Source organism: Cynara cardunculus, assembly GCF_001531365.2.
Source record: "Cynara cardunculus var. scolymus isolate 2C chromosome LG 13, CcrdV1, whole genome shotgun sequence".
Taxonomy (NCBI): domain Eukaryota; kingdom Viridiplantae; phylum Streptophyta; class Magnoliopsida; order Asterales; family Asteraceae; genus Cynara; species Cynara cardunculus.
In genome coordinates this window covers 18422234-18444600 of record NC_037540.1, presented here as the reverse complement: position 1 = coordinate 18444600, position 22367 = coordinate 18422234, and the positions used below count along the sequence as shown (strand labels likewise).

Genomic DNA, 22367 nt, shown 5'->3' with positions numbered 1-22367 from the left:
ATATTTTATATTTTTTTCTTGATTTATCTACCATAAGTGTCATTTAAAAAAATTGATTTCATTTTGTTAATGTAATCACGATTCACGAATTTATTTTAAAAGAAATTTTAGTTTAATTCTTGAAAATAACCGGCCAGGAATGGGTCGAACATTGACGAGGGATAGGCCCAACAAAAATCAGGGAGGGGATTTGATTCCCCGAACCCGCTGGCCGAGTGAGGTACATGAATTGGGCCCGGGGATTGCATTCCCCGCCCTATTGGCATCTTATCGTCCAACAGATGGGCCAATCCTATTGAAGTCGTTATAGATGGTTAGAGAAAAATGAAAGAGATAACTTCGATTACTTTATAATCATAATATTTTAATTTCTTTTATACTTATATTTTAATATCTTTTATACTTATATTTCATAATAATATCTTTATTCACCATTAGTGATGGCCAAATGGGACCGGCCCGGCCCGTAACCGCCGGAGGACTGGAACCGGGACCGGTGAGGGATCGACCGGAATCGGGACTGGTTGGGGACCGCCGGTTATGATCCGGTTACAAGATTTGTCGTTTTTAGGCCCCAGACCGACCGAAACCGGGACCGGTTATGGGCCCCGGCCCGGTCAACGAAAGTCAAAATAGCCGTTTGAATTGGTCAACTAGCCGTTGGATGGTCAATATAGTCGTTGGGGGTCGATTTTTGACCTTTTTTCATCTTTTTTCCTACCAAATTAGTATAAATATGCATGGGAGTTTTCTATTTAACATATTAACTCATCTCATCATAAAAAAGCAAAAAAACGCTCTCAATTCTCGAGTTTTCGCTCAATTTTGTGAATTCGCTACGTATTAATTTCTCGTTTCCACTTCACAATTATCGTTTCTTTTTCTCTTTTACTTACGAAATGACCGGTATTTTTAAAGTGTATTTGAGTGACCTGTATTTTTAAAGTGTATTTTTAAACGTGTATATATATATATATATATATATATATAACAAAACCTATATATAACAAAACATATTTTTAAACATATTAAAAATAACATATTACAAACATATTAATAATATATTAAAAATTTATTAATAACAAAAAATTTGAAAAAAAATAAAAAAAAATATGAATGGGACCGGCCGGGACCGGGAATGTCTAATCGGTTACCGGTAAGCTTGACTCGTTACAAGGAAATTCACCGGAACCGGGACCGGTTACTATCGGTTGTGGCGTCCGTAGGTTTTGGCCATCATTAGTCACCATACAACACTCATTCTTGTGATTCACTCTCAACAAATGCGATAGCAAATCCTAATCTTAGTTGAAAATTAAAAGTTTAAAATGTATTTAAGTTAACAGACATTTTTAACAATCATAATGACAAAAAATATAAGTTTTTTTTATAAAAAATAAATACACTTAAAGTGAAAGATAACCAACCAAAAGTGCAAACCTTTCTCTAATTCAAATCATCTGGACATGGTTCATCAAAAATTGCTTGCCAGAATCAGAAAGAAAGAAAGAAAGAAAGAAAGAAAGAAATTAGAGAGACGGAGTCAGAGCCTACGCAAAGTTGCTTTCTTTTTTATTTTTCCATCAAATTAATAAATAAATAAAACTTTCTGGAAACGTTTTGTACCTCTAAAACCTCAAGTGGGTCATCATCTTTGCTCCCACTTGTTACTCTCTGCTGTCTCTGCCATACCCTTTTGCTATACTTTCCATCTTCATTGGTTGATCCCCCTTTTCTTTTGCTCTCTGAAATCCAAATTTTTGCGTTTCATTCATGAAAATTGAATATTGAGTTCATGGATCAGCTAAGTGAATAGAAAAGGCTAAACACCATATTGTTTTTCTGTTCTCATTTTCCTCTATTTGTATATTATATATATTCTTTCTATTGTCTTCAAGATCGTTGGCTCTTATGTGAACGAACGTGTAAAAATTGGCCATTTAAAGCATCTGGGCATTGCTATTCTGACTTAATTATTGCTCAGAAAAAGCTTACTGGGGTTGTTCTTGGATTTCATCGGCGGTAGTCCTGTGATTCTTGATGCTGACCTAACAGGAGGTTCTTTATGGGTCTTTTTTAACTTCGTCAACATAATTCATGCTTGGTTTAAGAAAATGGAGACGTTTATGGCGTTATGTGGTATTGTTCATCTTCTTCTTTAGCATTGACTTTCTCAGTTATTTATTTAAAGTACAAACAGTATGAAGAATCTTTTAAAGAAGTTACACATCATGCCTAATCAAACTTCGGATATGGACTCAGAAGGGTCTACTTCTTCTTCTTCAAAGGGTAATCAAAAGTTGATTGATGTTTCACCATCAATTGAGAGCCTTCCCCAATCTCAATCCCATGAACACCATAAGCCCTTATCTGGTATTTCTGGATGGCTTAATTCAGTTACTAATAGGCAAAGTCCTAGTCCTAGCCCTCCATCCTCTTCAAATGTGAAGATACCAGATAAGAATGAAGAGTTTGATTCAATGAGTAGTGATGCACTGGATGCCGCAATGGAAGCCGTTAGAGCCGGAGATTCAGGGTCTGGAATGTCGAGGGATCCGGAGGTGGAGGAAGAGTACCAAATACAGTTGGCTTTAGAGTTAAGTGCAAGGGAGGATCCTGAAGCTGTGCAGATTGAAGCTGTTAAGCAGATCAGTTTGGGCACCTGTCCTCCAGAGAATACTCCCGCTGAAGTCCTTGCATACCGATATTGGGTAAGTTCAGTTCCCATCTCATTTGCTGTTACTTTTTATAATCAATACAATTGTGCAAATATGCTTCTAGTTTGGGTTGAAAGGCTTGTTGTTCTTGTTAATTTCTTCTAAGGGGCTTGTTTGATAGATGCTAAATGATTTGGTGCACAATGATGAAGTGGTAAGAATAATTAAGAGGGTCTATATGATTTAGTGCCAAATGATTAAGCTAGCTTGTTATCAAACACTTTCAATTGGTATTATTTGGTATTGCTTAATCCAGTTTAGAGATTAAGTTGTCCTAATAAAGAGCTAATTTCTTTGTATGTTAATCCTGCCATTATCTGAATAGTGATGTGTTGAAGATAGAGAGAACTACTGACACGCTCACACACACACACTCACTCACACTTGCACATGGTGCACCTCTATATAGCTCTCCAGGTGTGATAATATACCATCAGCAGTGGCTTAACTAGTAATATCTTTTGACAAGAGGTTATGTTTTTGTTGATCAAGAATTTTAACAAATATCCAGTTTTCTTTGTCCTCAATAATGTACCTTGATATGACCCTCGATGTGCAAGTGGGGTCACATTTAAATTGGAATTATAGTATGCTGTTATTTCTTCTACTTACCAGATCAAGCTTTTAGATTAACCGGTGGTTTTGACCTAATTCACACCCCTATCTGTTACATACTTACACGCTTGCTTGCTTTCGCTATTTTGGTTTCAGCTTTTGCTAGGCTCTGCAAGTTCTGTCTGGTCATTAGAGTCAAATAGCTCTCCCATATTCCACCTCTATCAGTGGTCCAAATTCTTGTGTGGTAGGTGGGTTAAGTGTGAGCCTTTTTATGTCAGTGAGGATACAAGGTGAAGAGGTTTCCATCAGGCACCAATTTAAGGCAGCGTGGTTTACATGTGTCTTTGTGACTGTTACCTATGATGAATTTCCTTTGTTAGTTAATCGAGGGGAGTGGGGGTCTTCCGAGTATCTATCTATCTTTTCTGCAAATTTCATTTATTAGATGGGAGCAAAATATATAATGCAGTAGAAATATGTTTTTTGGCAGATTTGAAAGGCATTACTATCAAGTTAAGCTTTTGCCTGGTCTGATAAAAAGAAAAAAATATGTAGAAAAAGAGAGATTGGAAGCTTCGGTTTAAGATTCCAACCATGTATGACCTTTGCTATAATCCATGACCTTGAGGGCTCTTCTCTGCTTGTGTAATATGTTAGGACCACACATGGATCTCAACCTATGCTTTTTTAAGATCTATAGGGTTAACTTTTCAATAAGGAGTGGTTTTGGTTAGCTAGCTCTATAATTAGGAAATAGGAGATGTTGATTATTGTAGAGATTCTAAGTTAAATAAGCATCTTTTGGAGACGCCTTCGCCCTCTAGAAAGTTGACCAATCTTTTATTTCATTATTGATTTATTTATTTATGAACTTGTTTGGTTCATACACATTGCCATTGTTATAAGAGCATCTCATTCTAGATCACGGGCAGCAAAGGAAGTTGACATGTTCAAATAAAAGTCAACGCGGGAATTACGGGGTGAGATCCACAATGTTTGCTCGGTTTGTTATAATAGATGAATGATTAGCTTCACTTGAAGAATTGCTACGTAATTTTTTTGAGACCCAAATCCAATAGGCTGCAGTGGTAGGCAAAAGTGGATCTCATGAGGGGAACATTGTTCTTTAGTATTCGAATGGACAAGGTGGAGCAGAGCAAGGGATATGGAACAGTGATAAGGAAAAAGTAGTGGTAATATGAATGGTGATGGCTCGCAAGTGGATTTTATGTGGGGCGATGGCAATTGCAGGAGGCATGGCTCTCCAAGGGAGACGAAGAGGCATTTGACTGAGGTGATGGTGTCAACTAGTATCATAGTGGTGAAAGGGCGATGAAACATGGCAAGGATTGCCATATAGTGACAATGATTGTTGTATAGCAACGATGGCACACAAGATCCCTTGTATCAAAAGGGAGCAGAGGAGAGGGGAGTTACAAGCAAATGTGTCCGAAGAAAGATTTGAAAAGGGGATAACGTATATCCCCACAGACGGGATACTCGCTAAAAAGGGAGGGTGGACTTGACAAGAGGCCTCAACTTACTAGTCCTCCATTTGGGCCTAAAATGGGGCTTTACCGAGTCCAAGTTTCGCTTGACGTGGGATCCTATTTTGGCTAACGAGGACGAGTTTGAAGGGCTCTAAACCTAGGTCACTCATTATGGAAGTTGTGTGCAATTTTGAAGTTCATAACGGGAAGTTATTGTGCCTAACTCTTATCTTGTTGATCGTGTGTGAACTACTCTTAATATGATAGGTAGACCACAATTCTTGGGTAAACATGTTCAAAGATTATAGCTTATTGTTTTCCCCTTTCCCCCTTGTTAAAATATCGTCTGTATTTCCCATATAATTTATTGTAACAACCCAAAAAATTTGGGTAAAAGCCACCAAGGTAAAACCTTTGGTAAATACCAAAAACAACATAAATTTCTTCCAAAAAGATATCTTTTTATTCTTACAAGACAAAACGAGTTTAAAAGTGAACAAGCTTAATTCCAATTCCTTATAAGGGCTAAAGTTAGAACCGGATGTTACTAAAAATGCAATCACAAGTCGCTATCTCCAAACAAAACGGAAATGTTCCAAAAAGCAAAGTCTTTCACGTGCCTTTATCTAGCACTCAACTGCCCTCATGTGTCGACAAGAAAAAGTGTTAGGATTAAAGCCTAGTGCATTCAAGCAATTTATAACATAAGTAAGAAAACGGTAAAACTGAAAGAATCTTCTAATAAAACAATTTTCCCTACTAGAAATATGCTTTCAATGTAAAACAACACCTCTAAATATACCATATCCACAATAATTCAAAATATTCTTACATCTTTCAATGATGGGGAGACTCGTTTCATTGATTGTGGAGGAACACAAAAGTAGGCCACTTGTCACTTATACCGAGTTTCACTACGGACCAATGGTTATCCATATTCGACTCAATGAGAAATTCTGGCTCAAGACCCCAAATGATCATAGGTGCTTACCTGTTCACTACAAGATTCAATGACCGATGTATGACTCTCATGAATCTGCACCACATGCCCTCGATGACTCGATATTTATCTCTAGCTACAGTTAGATGAGATACTCCCGAGTCAATGGCCGATGTATGACTCTACATGAGTCTGCACCACATATCCTTGGTGCCTACTCCCTAGTTACAAAGTGAGAACATTAAAACATCTCACTTATCAACAAAACTGACTCTTATGCCCATGGATCCATCGCATTACAATCGAAATTAAATGAGACACAATTTAAATGATTAACACACTCAGAAACATGTAATCTCAATTAATTATGCAACATATGCAATTTTAATGTTCAAATATCAACATTGAACATTTAAAGTTGGACAAATTCCCAAAACTTTGAACAAAATTCAAATCAATAAAATCCAAAATGTATTGGACTAACTCGATAAAAAGTCAAAATAAGCCAACATTATGCATTTTCAAAGGTTTATAGAAATGCATGCACTAAATGTCTATATAGACAAGGAGCTATCATTTAGTGCGAAACCACCAGTAACATTTGCTTATGGTATAAAACCATTAATACAAATGCATGATTTGTCACTTGAGAAATCGAGTATTCAAGAAATATGCATTTCCCCCAAATGTTATGCAATCATGTATCAAAGTATGAGTATGCCAAGTGGACCATCATTTGTTGTAATGAATTATCAAAAGGTCACAACTCATGTGATTGCACTTTAAAATGTCCAATACCACAATAATATGCATTTACCCAAAGTTTTATGAAATCAAATACACCAAAGGTGCAATAATGTCAAATCATCACCATTAATGCAAGAGATCATAAACAACTTTGAAACTCACTTGCGAGGTTAAGTTAAACCTAAATTCCCAACATTCTTTTTGCTTCCGTTGGTGAAGAACTTGAAGTATCCAACTGAATCCCCCAAGAAACTCTTGATTCCAACCAAGCTTGAGAAATTTTGAGACCTTCAACCATAGATCTTCAAATCTCCAAGATAAGTTCTCCATTTTCCTTAAAAAACTTCCAAAAGTCGATCCAGAGGTTGCCAAAATTGCCTCAACTGGGAGAGAAATGAAGAAGGTGAAGTGTCATGGCAAACCCTATCTAAAATATGGGGTTTTGACCCGTCTGGTGCTCTAGGAGATTTGGGAGGCGACTTAGGTCGCGTTGAAAATCGCCCAAACACAAAATTCACCCAAACAAAGCCTTAGGCGACACCCTGTTTTGTGTTTTCAAGGAGTTTTGCAACTTCTCTTGCGTCCAAACTTGTAGGGGTTGTAGTATGTTCCAAGGGTTGGGTTGTTCGCCCATTATAGTGGTACGTGAGCTAGGTTCAGAACGTCGTGAGATAGTTCGGTCACACCTTCATAACTCCGAATACCCGGATTCGTTAGTGTACCCCCTCCCCGACTGCCCCATCAAAATCAATATCACTAAAAGAAAATGGGTATAAAAACTTATTAGATACCGCCGTTAATGGTTGGGAGGTCCCCTAACCTCCGCAAGGCTTTCGACACAACCTTTCTTCACCACAACTCGACCACCCCTCTTGATTTAAATGCTACATGCATTTAAACATGGCTTAACATCTGCCTCGTTAAAACAAATCTACACCATTAAATGAATAACCCTACAGGTGTTACATTAATGACCACGAGAAAGTTGCAGGATAGCTTCTTCATAAATGTTGTTCCATGTTAAATTCCCTTTGGATTCTCAATCTGATTTATGATCTTGAAGAATGTTAGAGGAGCTTCTTCATAAATGTGCACAAAGTGAGCACCATTTGCTTTAGACAAGGTCTTATCAAGGTTTTAAAGTACAAAAATGTGAGGTGAGATGTTTTCCTCGGCGCCTCGAGGAATAAAAAAAAATAATTTTTTTGGTTTCGAGGGATACAATAATGCCATTGACCAAATTCCATTCTAATGTTTGGTTACCCATGGAATGGAATTTAATTCCAAACATTTCCTCATTTAAGGATTTCACCATTCCTTCATAAAAGAGATGGAATTGAAATCCATTCCATCAAAAGTGTTATAAATGACAAAAATATCCTCATTCCACCTTTTCCATTCTCATCTATTGCTTCCAATCTATCGAATTGAACAACTGTTTCATCTTCTTCATCAATCAAAGACTGCAGGTACGATTTTTGCTTCGATTTCTGTCATCTCCAACGTACGATTTCTGTTTTCTGCTTCCATTTTGTTACTGTTTCCGATTTTTGCTTCGATTTCTGTTATGACTTCATATTTCGGCTTACAATTTTTGCTTCGATTTTTGCTTACAATTTTTGTTTCGATCTCTTCTTCCAATCTCTGCTTTTGATTTCTGCTTACAATTTATACTTCGATTTCTGCTTCGATTTTGTTACTGTTTCTATATCATATTACTGCTTACTAATTTGACATTTTTGTATATGATTTACTGCTTCAAAGAAAGGGTATTTTTGTCTTTTTTTTCATCATTCCATTCCAATTATGTTGCAAACCAAACAACCAGATTCCAATTCATTAGACATATTACATTCCATTCCTGCCAGCCAAATACTTGGTCAAACCTGATAACATTCCATTCCAATTCCTTTGACAGATTCCATTCCTTCATAAATCAATTTGCGAACGAAACACCCCTTATTTTGGCTAAGCGGCTTAGCGAAAATTGGCTCCTCATTTTTATAACCCCTTTTTGGTGGTGGAAGGGTCGGCCTAGTTGCCTACAAGCTGGAATTACCATCAATTGCGAAAATTACACACGATGTTTCATGTCTCACTTCTCAAAAAGGTTGTGGGATCATTCTCTGTTGCCTCCGACATTACCTCAACGTTGACATTTGACATTGAGATGTTGTAGAACCTTTTTCAGTACAAGGTGTACGTTCGGTCAATTGAAGTGCTAATTCGTTGGAAAGGTCTGTCTCTTTTTTAGGATACTTGGGAGCCTTTGATGACATTCAACTCAGTTTCCTATCTTCAACCTTGAGGACAAGGTTGCTCTTTGGGCAGAGGGTAGTGTTAGGCCCTCGGTGGTGGTGACATATGCAAGAAAGAAGAAGTTGTTGACACGTCAGCACGAAGTGGGGGAAAACCGTTAGAGAATAGTAGCTCTCTTGTGGTCCAGAGGCGGAGATTGTTAAGAGAGGTAAAGTAAATAAAAAGGTGGAGGAGTGAAGTTTATTCTGACTCGGAGAGACTGGCAGACTCTCAAATTTGCTGCCTGAGTTTTGTAGCTCGTCATCTTCGTATATGATATTCCAATATGTAACCCACTATCTCATCTGATTTCTCTGTATTTCCTTTATCGATTACTGGAATTGCTATTGAGTTTATCAAGGGCCACATCCAATGTCATAAAGGTGATACTTGTTATAAGTCTTAAAAACATAAATTTATTATCCTAAGTCATAAATTTTAGATTATGATCGAATCGCATACTTCTACGATCATATTCGTAACCACTATCATCTTTGTCTTTCGAATCTTACTGAATACTTTCCTTTTCCATGTTGCTAAACTTTGGCCTTCATTATCGATTTCCTCACCAACTTCAATTGTACACTATTGTCATTTTCAATTTTTTTCATTAGACACATCTTCAACAATCAAAGGTTCATCTTTCTTTTATGGTGACCGTTTCTTTAGAAACCGGTGCTTTTTATTGTTGTACATAATTTACACCAAGCTATTCATCTTGTTCATGCATAGGCGATTTCTTCTCTTTATGTGCACTCGGATGAATGCACTCCAATTACGTTTGCATGTTGATGGCCAAGAAGTAAAACCAAGAATTCTTATTGCAAACGCTTTTAGCGCTGGCACATCATCTCCAAAGCTATCCCACCATTGACTATATAGATTAATGAAAAAGAATTGAAGTAGTGAATAGTTTGTTTTACTTAGGCTATAATGAAAAAAAGAGATAAAAGTTCAAGTATTATTTTAGGTGAACGTGATTGGTATGTTGGCAAAGATGAATCCAAACAATCCCACTTGTCTTTGTACATTTCAAGTTGGTTATGGATCTCCAATAACTTGGTCGTTGATGAGTCTCTCCATGCAACAGTACGATCCAAGTTAAGTTGCTAGATGCTTAGTTGGGACTCTATCTGAATCGAGGATTCAAGTAATATGCACTTACATGCAAGTCGTGGTGCAATTGAAGGTCCCACTTTGTACATTAGTCAAATCCCTTTATAGGAAGAAATATCTTCATCTAAGTTCTTTGCTATTTCTCTTTTGCCTCATTCATATCCCCATAAATAAATCCCGTTGCAGGAGTACTCTAACCATCAACTACCCTTAAAACGTGCACAAGGGGCTTTGTGGTTTTTATAGGGTAAACCACACTAGGCCAAAATCCATGCACAATTTGCCCATTCATTTGAAACAAACATCATTTGAGTGGTTGCTTTAACTGATGCATACTTTTATGGTAAAAAAAGGCAGTGGCGAAATGTATGGCAATGGGTGAAAGATCTTTCTTTGCAATCTTTCTTGTTAAACTCAACACCCTTAATGGTTGTGTATGAAATTGATTACATTATTATCTTTAAGCAAAACATGCTTTTGTTGTTGCAATTTCCCACCTTTTTTAAGCCTCAAATCTATACAATGGCATGATGGGGTGTTGTTTTCACTTCTTTTAAGATCCAAGTCTTCATCTCATGCATTGTTGGAGCTTTCAATCCTTGATCACAATTTCCAACATAAGGCAACATATTGAAATATGACGGGCTTGCTACACAATTGAATGCAATCCTGTTCTCAAAGAAAAATCTCCGTATATCCGAAACAAGCTTGATTGTGCCATCTCATATAATGTAATTGACTAGCATGCATAATAATTTGTCACTCAATTTTTTGGGTTCGACTTTAAAGTCCTTCAAATTATGGAATATCATTTAGAAGATGTATATTGGGTTCTAACCTTTCTCATGTCCTAGACTCGTTCATACTTCACAGAAATACAGTGCTCTTAGCTATGATGATAAGATCCTGGATGGATTCTACGATTTGTATGACATTTCGACGCAAGCTTTATCATCAAAAATGCCTTCCCTTGTGGATTTACAAGGAACCCCACTGTCAGATAATATCACCTTGGAAGCAGTTCTTGTCAACAAGGCTACGGATGTTAAGCTGTTACGACTCGAACAAAGTGCACTGGAAATTGCTGTCAAATCAACATCAGAATCTCTGAGCCCTTCAGGCCACAATATGGTGCAGAGACTTGCCGCTTTAGTTTCTAATCACATGGGTGGGCCGGTTGGGGATCCAGACAAGATGTTGCTTGCATGGAGAAATTTCAGCTACAAACTGAAGGCAACTCTTGGTAGCATAGTTTTGCCTCTTGGCTCACTAAAAGTTGGGATGGCATGTCACCGTGCCTTGCTTTTCAAGGTACTCTCTCTCTCTCTCTCTCTCTCTCTCTCTTCTTTCATAATCATATTTCCTCATTGTCGATGTTTCTATTTTCAGTCCCTTCTAAACATCCAGTAACCTCTTAAACAGAATACTCTGAAAGGGTACATTGAATGGTGATGATTCAAAGTGAATGACATTTTTTTTTATCGACTTGACGATGATGGGCAATCTCTTTTTTTTAAACTGCACTTGGTGCTAAATTAAATGCAACTTCTTAACAAGAGATTTCTACCTGTGAATTTATTTTCAAAATTGCTGGCATACTCTTACACGATTAAGAGAGGCAATAATATATACGGGAAAAGGTGACAAGAAGCTAAACCTATGTTCCGAAAAGACAACTATTTTGACACACTGCAAACCTGTTTAAATCAATTTATCCTACCTTAAAAGGCTGTGTAGGTATGTACTATCATGATTCCTAGTCCATCTGCAGTAAATAATAGGTACATCAGACCAAACCATTTGAGCATCTCCAACAGATTCTCTAAAATAGAGAATGGAGGTTGTGTTCTGTATATTGCTCCAACAGATTCTTTATATCGTTCTCTAAAACTTGATGTGAAGAGAGAGAAATGATTTTTTTAATTCATTTCCATCAATGAGATTGAGTTATTATTATTTTATATAAAGTGTTTTGGGATGATAAAATTTGAGAATATTTTAATAATATAATTAATGTTGAAATCTCTAAAATAGAGAATCTGTTGGAGTTGAATGCAATTTTTTTAAAGATTTTAACTTTTGATTCTCTGTTTTAGAGAAATTATAGAGAATCTGTTGGAGATGCTCTTACTCCTCAGTGACTTTCAGTCTTATCTGACTAGACACTGTCTCAGATGGCCATAAACATACACAAACTGGTATCACAAATGTGAATAACCATCTTTGTGTGTAAATATGATGAACATATATCTTCTTTAGTGTGCTTTCTTGTACGAAGAGTACCACCCCTTCATGATATACAATGATCTTGTACATGCTTTTCTTTACAGTCTATTAGAATTTAGAACGTGGCTTACTCTTTTCAACTCTCTCCTCGTAGGTTTTGGCAGATAGTGTCGGTATCCCTTGCCGCTTGGTGAAAGGGAAGCAATATACCGGCTCTAGTGACGTTGCAATGAACTTCATAAACATTGGTGATGGAAGGTTATGCCCTACCCGCAACTTAATGCTAGTAGTCGACTTATTATCTTCTTGATGATAAATTATGATTAACTAAAGCAATTAATTATGTGAATGCCAGGGAATACATTGTTGATTTAATGGCAGACCCTGGAACACTTATCCCATCTGACACAGCAGGAGGATTCCACGTTGATCGTGAGGAATCTTCTTTTTCATCAAGTCCATGGTCCAGAGATGACGATTCCTCTCGTTTAACTTCAAGAGGCGGTCTTACTAGTTCATCTGATGAATGCTCTGTGTTTGGGATGCAAGAGAAGACGGCCTGGTTTAGCAACCTGGATTCCACCGGAGACAGATCTGATGATGGAACTATTCAACATACACGGTCATCAGGTTTGACACAACAGACCAAACCTGAGCAAGTACCCAAGAAATGTTTACCCTTAGTTCCGTACAAAATACAGAGGGAGAACAAAGTTGGTGAAATTCCTTTGAGGGCTTCTCATCACAGCCATGCAAGATCTCCTTCCTGGACAGAAGGTGTCAGCTCCCCTGCAGCACGCAAAATGAAGGTAAAAGATGTTTCACAATACATGATTGATGCTGCAAAAGAAAATCCTCAGCTAGCCCAGAAACTGCACGATGTATTACTTGAGAGTGGTGTTGTTGCTCCTCCAAACCTGTTTACTGAAGTTTACGATGAACAAGAGGATATGCCCCTTAGTCAAGACAAAGAAGAAAACAGTAAGTGGGATAGGAAAAGGACTACTGAGGGTCAAGGTCATTTAGATCATCCTCGCTTCTTACCTATTTTACCTTCCCATGATGCACACGCTAAAACAAAAGCCTCCAGGCAACTGGAGCATGCTTCGTCACAATGTGAGGTCAATCCAGTGCTATATGCCACAAAAGTTCCAGCTGCTGCTGCTGCAGCGGCAGCAGCTGCTGTTGTTGCATCTACAATGGTGGTTGCTGCTACAAGAACTACAACTGATCCAAACATAGAACTACCTGTAGCAGCTGCAGCCACAGTGACAGCTGCAGCAGTGGTGGCGACAGCAACCGCTGGTGTTGACAAGAAGTATGAGCCCTCTGGTTTTACACCAGCTGGTTTGCCTGATTCCGGTAATCTAATGGACTGTCCGAGAAAAGATCGTGATGAAGAATTTGGTAATTTACAAGCCAGGGGCATTAGTGAGAATGATTTGTCACGAGTATGTTTGTTAGGGGAGAGAGTATCCGATAGGTCTACAGGCAACGATAGCACAAAATCTGAAGTCTCCCTTGAAGATGTTGCAGACTGTGAGATAGCATGGGAGGATATCACCTTGGGTGAGCGTATTGGATTGGGTACTGAACTATCTGGTTGACTTTCAGATGTTCCTTATCCAAATTGTAATTATTATTATTTATTAATAATCCAATTAATAATTGTCTCTTTGTTGCAGGATCATATGGAGAGGTTTATCGTGGTGATTGGCATGGAACTGTAAGTCAACTTTCATAATGGGTACAGAATATGCTTAAATTTCACTACTTTTGTTCAATACATCTCTTTAACTGAATATCTCTTTATTGGCTTGTGTCACATACTTTTTCTTGGAGTCCAATTGTTCATGACAGTCATTATATCATGTCTAGGAAGTCAACCAGAAGGGCTATACCTTATAGTTTAGAAAGTGGGTTTGGGATATGAGATGGTGTCACAAAAATCTGGAGATTAACTAATAATTTATGAGAAACTAAAAATATTCTCTCTTTGCAGAGATAGAAAAAAAGAAACAGAAAAACAATTTTTAGATAGAAAATCCTTGAAGAGAAAAACAATTTTTTTGGGGGAGGGGATTTGAAAGTACCACCGTAACACTTCAGGGTATATGGTTTATGTTACTTATTGTTGGTAGTCTTTCTTAGGGTTTGTTTAGGATTTTGTATTATAGCTTACCCAAGGTTTTAAAGTACGGAAACCTGAGGCGAGGCGTAAGCCTCGGGGCGGTTTGAGGCTTAAGCTCCGAGGCGGAAAACGAATAAAAGTCATAACCATATGATTGTAAAACTTACCCATGTTGTGCGGTATGTATATCCATTTCGGTTAATAATATAGTTTCACCTTTTAAGGTCATATGATACTATCCCTAAAGCTGCCGAAAAAATTGCCACCATAGTCCCACATTCCACCCCATCTTTTTCCTAAACAAGGTACAACAGAATAGCTAATAGAATAAAAACTGATCCAAGTATAGTATAAAGGAAAAACTGATATGCTGCCTTGTTGGAGTGTCTGATCATGCATTTGCTTGTCTAATCTCTCATTTCTTGTTTTTTTGTCACTTCAGCTTAAGGTTACTTTTACACCTTACTTTTACTATCCATATAGAACAAGGTTGACCACCAAATTGAGACTTCTTTAGTCTAGCAGGGACTCCCAGTCACTTTCATTGGAATGACCAGAGATTGTCTTTAGTTGGTTGGAGTTGTGTGGGTCATCACAACTGCCTCTGTAGTCATCACTACCCCACCATTTGTCGCCACTTGTCTTGGCGTGTGCCAACTACGATCATTGTGTTGTTGCTCCGTAGTTGCCACCTAGGATTTAGTGTTTTGGTAGTATCATTTAGAGTTTCATACATTCTTGGCTGATCTACGAAGCCTTGGTTTGATTTTTTGAGTTCATTTGGCAAGTGAGTTGGCTGTTTGAGTGGTTGTTTTGGGTTACTGAATTTGCATGAACTAGTTTAGTGTTTCTGATTCCTTCATGGTTGTTTGTTGTTCAAGGAGTTGAATTTTTTACTTTTTCACTGCTTGATCAGTTGGTTGCTTGACCAATTGGTTTGATTGGTCTTTCAGGTCTGATTGATGCTTTGTCGATCATGGGTTCTTGTTCTCTCCTTGTTTTTTATGGATATTAAGGAAACACAAAGAAAAGAACCACGGTTTGGGATATTTTCTAGTTTGAACCTTGTCTATCAACTGATCTATTATTTGTCTTATGGAGTTTGATAAGTTTGATAGAAGTTTTGGCCATTGAGATTGATATTTACTTTTAGTTTGTCTTGTGTTGAATGCTTTTCTTTTATGGTTTTTGTACGATCACTTGTGACAAATTGGCAATTGCAAGAGATGAGGAGGTTGCTTTGTTTGAGATTCTGGCTAAAAATAGGGTGACATTTCAGGATGCTTGATGTTCAATTATCTAGATGCATACTATCTTTTCTTATTACTGTTTTCAGAATTAAACTTAGTGAGGAGGATGTCAATTAAGTCCACACTTTCCATTATCCAGAACTCAAGCCTACATATCATTCTTTTGGTGCATCTTTAGGAAATTACTTTGCTTGTTTATGAGGATCTGCTTACATCTTTGTTTATTGATTCGAATGCCTTGTATCACTGTATACATCATTAGGCCATGAATTTTATGGCATCTCCTGCCTATTGGAGGTATATGATCTTCAAATTTTAAGTTTGTTTTAGTATCTCTGCTGCCTTATGCATGCTCACCTTCTTGGATAACCTTTTGCTTAGTAGGGAAATTATTAATGGTATGAATGATTATGTTGCCTTCTTTTAGACACATTTTGAATTCAAGAACTCGGGACTTTATGGACGATTGGAATAGGTTGTTAAGCATCATATATCTTCCAAATATTCTATCCTCCGCTACATGTGCCAGAGAACAATATTCAAGATATCCACTATTGACCAAGTCATCCCTACTCTGGGGTGTATAAAGATACTACAAGGACATCATTCTAATTCCAACTAATGTAGTGAGTTGTATAAAATAAGTATGGATATTCATGATGCTTATTGGAGCAAGGCTACACATAAATCCATATGTTGTACTTTTTTCTTTCTGATGTTTGGGTCTGGTGAAGGTTTTAGATGTCAACCATTGCAATTTGTTATATAGACTTTGGAAATAAATATGCGATCTATGTCAAAACCTTTTTGTGGTGATGGTTGGAAAGAGCATTTTTCTCAATATGTATTTGTCCCTATGTAGACATGCCTGTATGGTATACCGATATCTACATACTATATATACACGTTAAACTTAATAGAAGAGATAAAAGAGAATTGGAGAACAAAATTATACAGATTAAACATTAAAAATAAAAACAAAACTATGAAAAGAGAAAAAGGTTTTCGATTATGAGAGTGGAATAAAAAAGAAACAAATATTTTTATTAATAAATGAACTGAGAACGTATGGTAGAGGCTTTTTGTTTGCCAATGGATCATCTGAATTGCTCATCAAGCCTCTAATTCAGCCAGAACCAAAGGCGAAGGCATCCCATTTAGTGGCTCAATATTCCACATCTGTCCCCGTTGCTCTCTAGCTGCTACTGCTCTTCCCTGCTGCTTCACCTTCGACTTCACCCTGCTGCTTGCCTTCGACCTCTCCCTGCTGCTTTGCCTCCATCGTACTGTTTTTCCTTCACGCATTCTTGCAGGGTGGATTATGGTTTGGAGTAGATGAGCTAGAGGGAAGAGATGGGATTTTAGGATTAGGCTTTTAATTGTTTGAGTTTAAATTTTTCTTATTTAAATAATCTAATATTTAACTTGTATCTAAATAGAAACAAAAATTGTATCTAATCAGACAAATGATTATATTATGTTTAATATAAATTAAATTTATATTTAATCAAACGAAACAAAATTGAAATACCTATAAATCAGGACCAAATGATTATTAATGTATAAATAGGTAAATGTATTAAACCATCCATTGAAAGGGTAAAATGGTATTTTTGTAAATTATATAATGGGTAAAATGCTGTTTTTCGGGTATTCAATTGTTCATTCAGAGCATTTGTCAAGCAACCATTTTTCATTGTGCATTAAATCTTAGAGAGCCTCTTAATCATTATTCACCAAATCATTCAGGATATGTCAAAAAGCCCCTTAAGGTTTCTCTTATGTATAGTTCATTAGGTGGTATGTGGAAGCATTAAGACCCATTCAGATGAAAAACCAAACAGTCTTATTTACCAAATAAGTGGTGAAATTGTTCAGTGATGACTCCGTATGGAACAAACAACCATTTGCTGACACTCATCTTGAATATGGAGAGCCCTCTATTTTCCCTCATGTATCTTATCGCAAACTCCGGTTGCCTAACGAAGAGTCGTATGACTTGTGTGACCCAATCAAGATTTGAGACCTTGCTATTTTTACCATGTATCTTTTCCCTTATCAACTCATAATTTTGCTTTTATACATTTTATGGATAGTTGTGTTCTGAGAAATGCGTGAGCTTGCTCGTCAAGGACAGTGCAAGGCAATGGAGGAGGAAATTTTCGTTCTTAAGCAGAATAGGACATTGGATTTTGTTGTAATTCCTCATTAGAATATTTCAGGGTCTAAGTGGGTATACATTTTGAACTCGAAGATTGTTCCTTGATCGTCTCAATGCCAAGGGATGCACTTGGCCTAGTAGTGAAGACAAGGAGGAGTCCTTGGCCCCGAAACCATGATAACTTATGTGTGTATTGTTCTTACTCAAGATGGGACTTATCAACTTGAAATCTAAAACACGTTTCTTGGGTAAGTCGATCCACGAGTTCAAAACATGCTTCATAGGCTTAGGTCTCCTGATTGTCTTAGGTACTTGAAAGTCCGAAAATCCATAGTGCTTATGATCATACAATTCTCTTCTCAAATGGATATGGTAGACTAATCATTTTGGTATTTTATGTGCAGCTTCTTCTAGAAATTCCTTGGTCAACCTGCTGGTTTAAATATGATAGCTATTAGCAGCTTCTGTAAATCATCAGGAAGAAATTTTTAAGTCTCTGGCAGGGTGCAATTATAACTTTCTGTCATATCAACTAGTTGGAATCTCAATGAACATGTACTGTGTGCCCACTTATCTCACTGGTCCATGATTACTCTTAGATGGCCCATCGAACCGGTGTGAGAAGGGACTATAACAAATTACAAAAAATCTGTGGAAGGCTTTTTAATATTGGCATTATATTTGTATGACAATCTCTCATAGCTTTTGTGTATGCATGTCCTCAATCTTGAAGATATATATTTATCTTCATTCCAATTCTAATTTTCAGGAAGTTGCTGTTAAGAAGTTCTTAGACCAAGAAATAACTGTTGAATCCCTTGAGGAATTCAAAAGTGAGGTATAATCTGCTCTTTTCTGACAGTTGCACTAATTGATGGCATTCTGCTTGCATCTTATTAACATAATTTGATAATTTATAGCAACATGAAAGTATATTCAAACCCTCATATTAAACTTAAAATATATATGAAATGAGTGAATTGAACTCTGTTATTTAAGCATTATGCCTCTTTCTTGTTTAGGACGGTGGCAATTCCTATGTTAATTTATGTTGCTTTATATTTCTGTCCTTACTATTTCTTCTTTGGCTTGAAGGTTGGTATCATGAAAAGAGTTCGGCATCCCAATGTGGTGCTCTTCATGGGAGCTGTAACGCGTGCTCCACATCTTTCAATTGTTACTGAATTTCTGCCTAGGTATGTGACATAACACATACATATATTTTCAACTTAGCTATGTACCATTGATGATTTGGGGTATATAAGTATGTAGTAGAAGTCTAATACTCCAGTATTACCGCATGGTGTTAGGGAATCCCGTTTTTCCTCTTTGTTTCAGTTATAGTAAGTAATAGAGAAAGCATGGAAAGAAAATAATGAAGACAAACTTTCACCAAGAAAAACCATTCAATATGAAGTTAAAAACCACATCTTAGTTTAACAAATTTCCATCACATAATAGTAGGGTTACTGTCGAAATGTACATATTATAGATTAGGGGGAATCCCTATAATTATGGAATATAATTTCTATAATTATGGGATATTTTTACCTTCTTTATCGTTATCTTTTCTGTATCTTTTCCTTTATTTTCTTGATTTAGTTTCCCTTTATCTCTTGTAAATACCCTATATACAGGGCGTTGTATAATCAAAGGAAAGAGAGCTTATTCAATTCATCTTTCTTGTCATGGTATCAGAGCTTTAGGTTTCTCTCAGAAATCTAAAACCCTTGTTCTATTTTATTTCAGCCTTAATTGCTCTTCCCAGTGTGCAACCTTCATCATTGCAAGTGTTTTCAATTGAAAAGCCTTAATTGTTGTATTTCCTTTGATTGAACGACCTTCTGTTTATTCTCTTTTGTAATTCCCTTTCCTTCATCATGACAAAACCCACAAATAATGACACCAACATTGTTAAATCTTCCAATGAGTCCAATTCTGTCCAAAAAATTGGAGATCTTCAGAATATTCGGCACCCTATAGACTCAATGACAAAAACTATCTCAAGTGGTCTCAATTTGTTCAAACATACCTGAAGGGCAAAGGGAGACTCAAACACCTCATTGAAGCAGGTCCTGCTATAGATGATCCAGCATTTGGAACATGGAAAGAGGAAGATTCCATGACAATGTCATGGCTATGGGAATCTATGGACCCAATGATCAGTGACACATGCATGTTTCTCTCCACTGCAAAAGAGATATGGGAGTTTGTTCGTGGCACTTATTCGAAGGCTTTTGATGCGGCTCAAGTATACCAGATCAAGATTAAAACCTCAGCCGCAAAGCAAGTAAACAAATCTGTCATTGAATATGCAAATATATTGCAAAATCTGTTGCAGGAACTTGGATCATTATTGAGTTTTCAAGATGAAGTGACCTACAAATGCAACTATCTTAAAAAGTTTCATTGAAGAAGACCGAGTCTATGATTTTTTGGCTGGTTTAAATCCTGAATTTGATCAAGTCAGGATTAAATTACTTGGCAAAGAAGACACGCCATCACTTGAAGAAGTGATCCCTTTGATCAGAATAGAAGAAAGCAGGAGGAATGTCATGCTTGAACCACAAGCTATGGACGGATCATCCCTAGCAACAAGAACCAATCAAAAAGAGGAGAGGAGAGATCTGTCCTAGTTCGGGGGTAAAGAAACTCGGGAGAATAGAGAGTCTTTGGTGCACTTACTTCAATAAACCATGACACTCATAAGAACAATGCTGGAAATTAAATGGGAAACCACCCAGCAGAGAATGGGGAAATTGTGGTGGACAACAGAGTCGTGAATGGGGAACCCATGGGGGGCAACAAAAGCCTTAATGGAGGCTGCAGAGATCTCAAACATAAATTGTTGAGCATTCCAAACTGGAGGAGAATTCAGCAAGAGAAGAGTTCAGCAACGAAGAAATTGAGAGGTTAAAGAATTTTTTGGGTTCTCTCGAAAAAGTCATCAGGAACTTGCTCTTTAACTCTTTCATGTTTTCTTTTTGTCTAATGCCTTTTGTAATCTTGTCAACTCATGGATAATAGATTCTGGTGCCACTGATCATATGACACCTTTCAATTTTTTTCATAATTACACTCCATGCCCTAGCAACTGAAAGATTACAGTAGCCAATGGCTCATTAGCAACTATTGCAGGCTTTGGAGATATACATATCACACCCAACCTTGTCTCAAAAAATGTGTTACATGTACCAAACTGTCGGCCAACCTTCTTTCAGTCCAAAAAATCACCCATGATCTTAAATGTTATGCTATTTTTTTCTTCTTCATATTGTGTTTTTGAGGAACAAGACTCGAGGTAGAGGATTGGACTTGCTAAGGAAATGGAATGACCTTTATCATCTTGAATCTTCCCTGAAAAGCAACATTCCACCTTCATCACCTGTGTCTAGGTCACCCATCCTTTAGAGTTTTAAATGTCATGTTCCCTCATCTATTTCAAGGATTAGATATTTTTGAGTTTCATTGTGATATTTGCGAATTGGCCAAACATACTCGTGTTTCTTTTTCTATAAGTAATAAAAGGAGCTCTCTTCCATTCCAGTTAATTCATAGTGACATATGGGGACCTTCTAACATACCTAATGTGTTTGGGGCTCATTGGTTTGTATCCATAATTGATGATTGCACTCGGGTTACATGGCTCTTCCTCCTTAAACACAAATATGAAGTTAGCATTGTTATACCTAACTTCCACTCAATGATTCAAAACCAGTTTGGGGTCAAAAGAGTTTTAGGACCGACAATGCTAAGGACTATTTCAACCAGATTTTATCACTCTACTTTCAATCACAAGGCATTATCCATGATTCTTCATTTGTTAAGACACCCCAACAAAATGGGGTAGCTGAAAGGAAAAATGGTCATTTACTTAAAGCCTTCATCGTCTTCGTGTTTCCAAACCAATCTTCATAGGGAAGATGCTTTTCTTTGCCATTGTGTAGATTTGGACATCCTAGTTTTATGTACTCAAAGAAATTGTTTCCCAGTTTGATTAATAAAATTCAGTTCCATTTTAATGTGAAGCTTGTCAACTATCAAAACACACTCGTATCTCTTTTCCACCCCAACCATACAAAGCATCACACCTATTCTATTTAATTCATAGTGATGTTTGGGGACCATCTAGGATAAAGAATTCACCTGGAACTAGATGGTTTGCCACGTTCATTGATGATCACACCCGTGTCACTTGGATATTTCTCATGAAAGACAAATCTGAAGTTAGAAATATATTCCAAGTATTCCATAAGATGATAGAAACCTAGTTTCGCACAAAAATCCAAGTCTTTCAAACAGACAATGGAACTGAATTCTTAGAGTCAAACCTAGGATCCTATCTCAAAGAAAATGGGAATCATTCACCTCAGCTCATGGATTGGCACTCCACAACAAAATGGAGTTGCCGAGAGGAAAAACAGACGTATCCTAGAAGTTGCCCGCTCGCTTATCTTTATTCCAAATGTCCCGCCTATATTATGGGGAGATGCCATATTATCATCGGCATATCTAATACCGCATGCCATCTAGAGTACTAAACTATCACGCACTATTAAACTTGATATTGATTTGTATTGATTGAAAAATAATAATAATCTGATACACCTTATATAGGTAAAACTAATTACACTTTGGACCCTAGACAATATTAATAATATAAACTAGACTAGTTGACTTAGTCTAACATTCCCCCGCAAGTTCAGCGCGGTTAGCAATCTGCAACTTGGACC

The 22367-nt window shown here is 37.1% G+C and overlaps 1 protein-coding gene across 1 annotated transcript in view; it reads left to right on the top strand.

The window, feature by feature from the left end:
- The first annotated feature begins 1762 nt into the window (after positions 1-1762).
- LOC112524622 (probable serine/threonine-protein kinase SIS8) overlaps positions 1763-22367 on the top strand; it is a 27851-nt gene continuing 7246 nt past the window's right edge. Inside the window, exons 1-7 of the mRNA XM_025134537.1 lie at positions 1763-2711; positions 10740-11177; positions 12247-12350; positions 12448-13679; positions 13778-13818; positions 18404-18472; positions 18730-18830. Of these exons, the coding sequence (XP_024990305.1) occupies positions 2202-2711; positions 10740-11177; positions 12247-12350; positions 12448-13679; positions 13778-13818; positions 18404-18472; positions 18730-18830 (2495 nt within the window). The 5' untranslated portion in view covers positions 1763-2201. The remainder of the gene's footprint in view (positions 2712-10739; positions 11178-12246; positions 12351-12447; positions 13680-13777; positions 13819-18403; positions 18473-18729; positions 18831-22367) is intronic.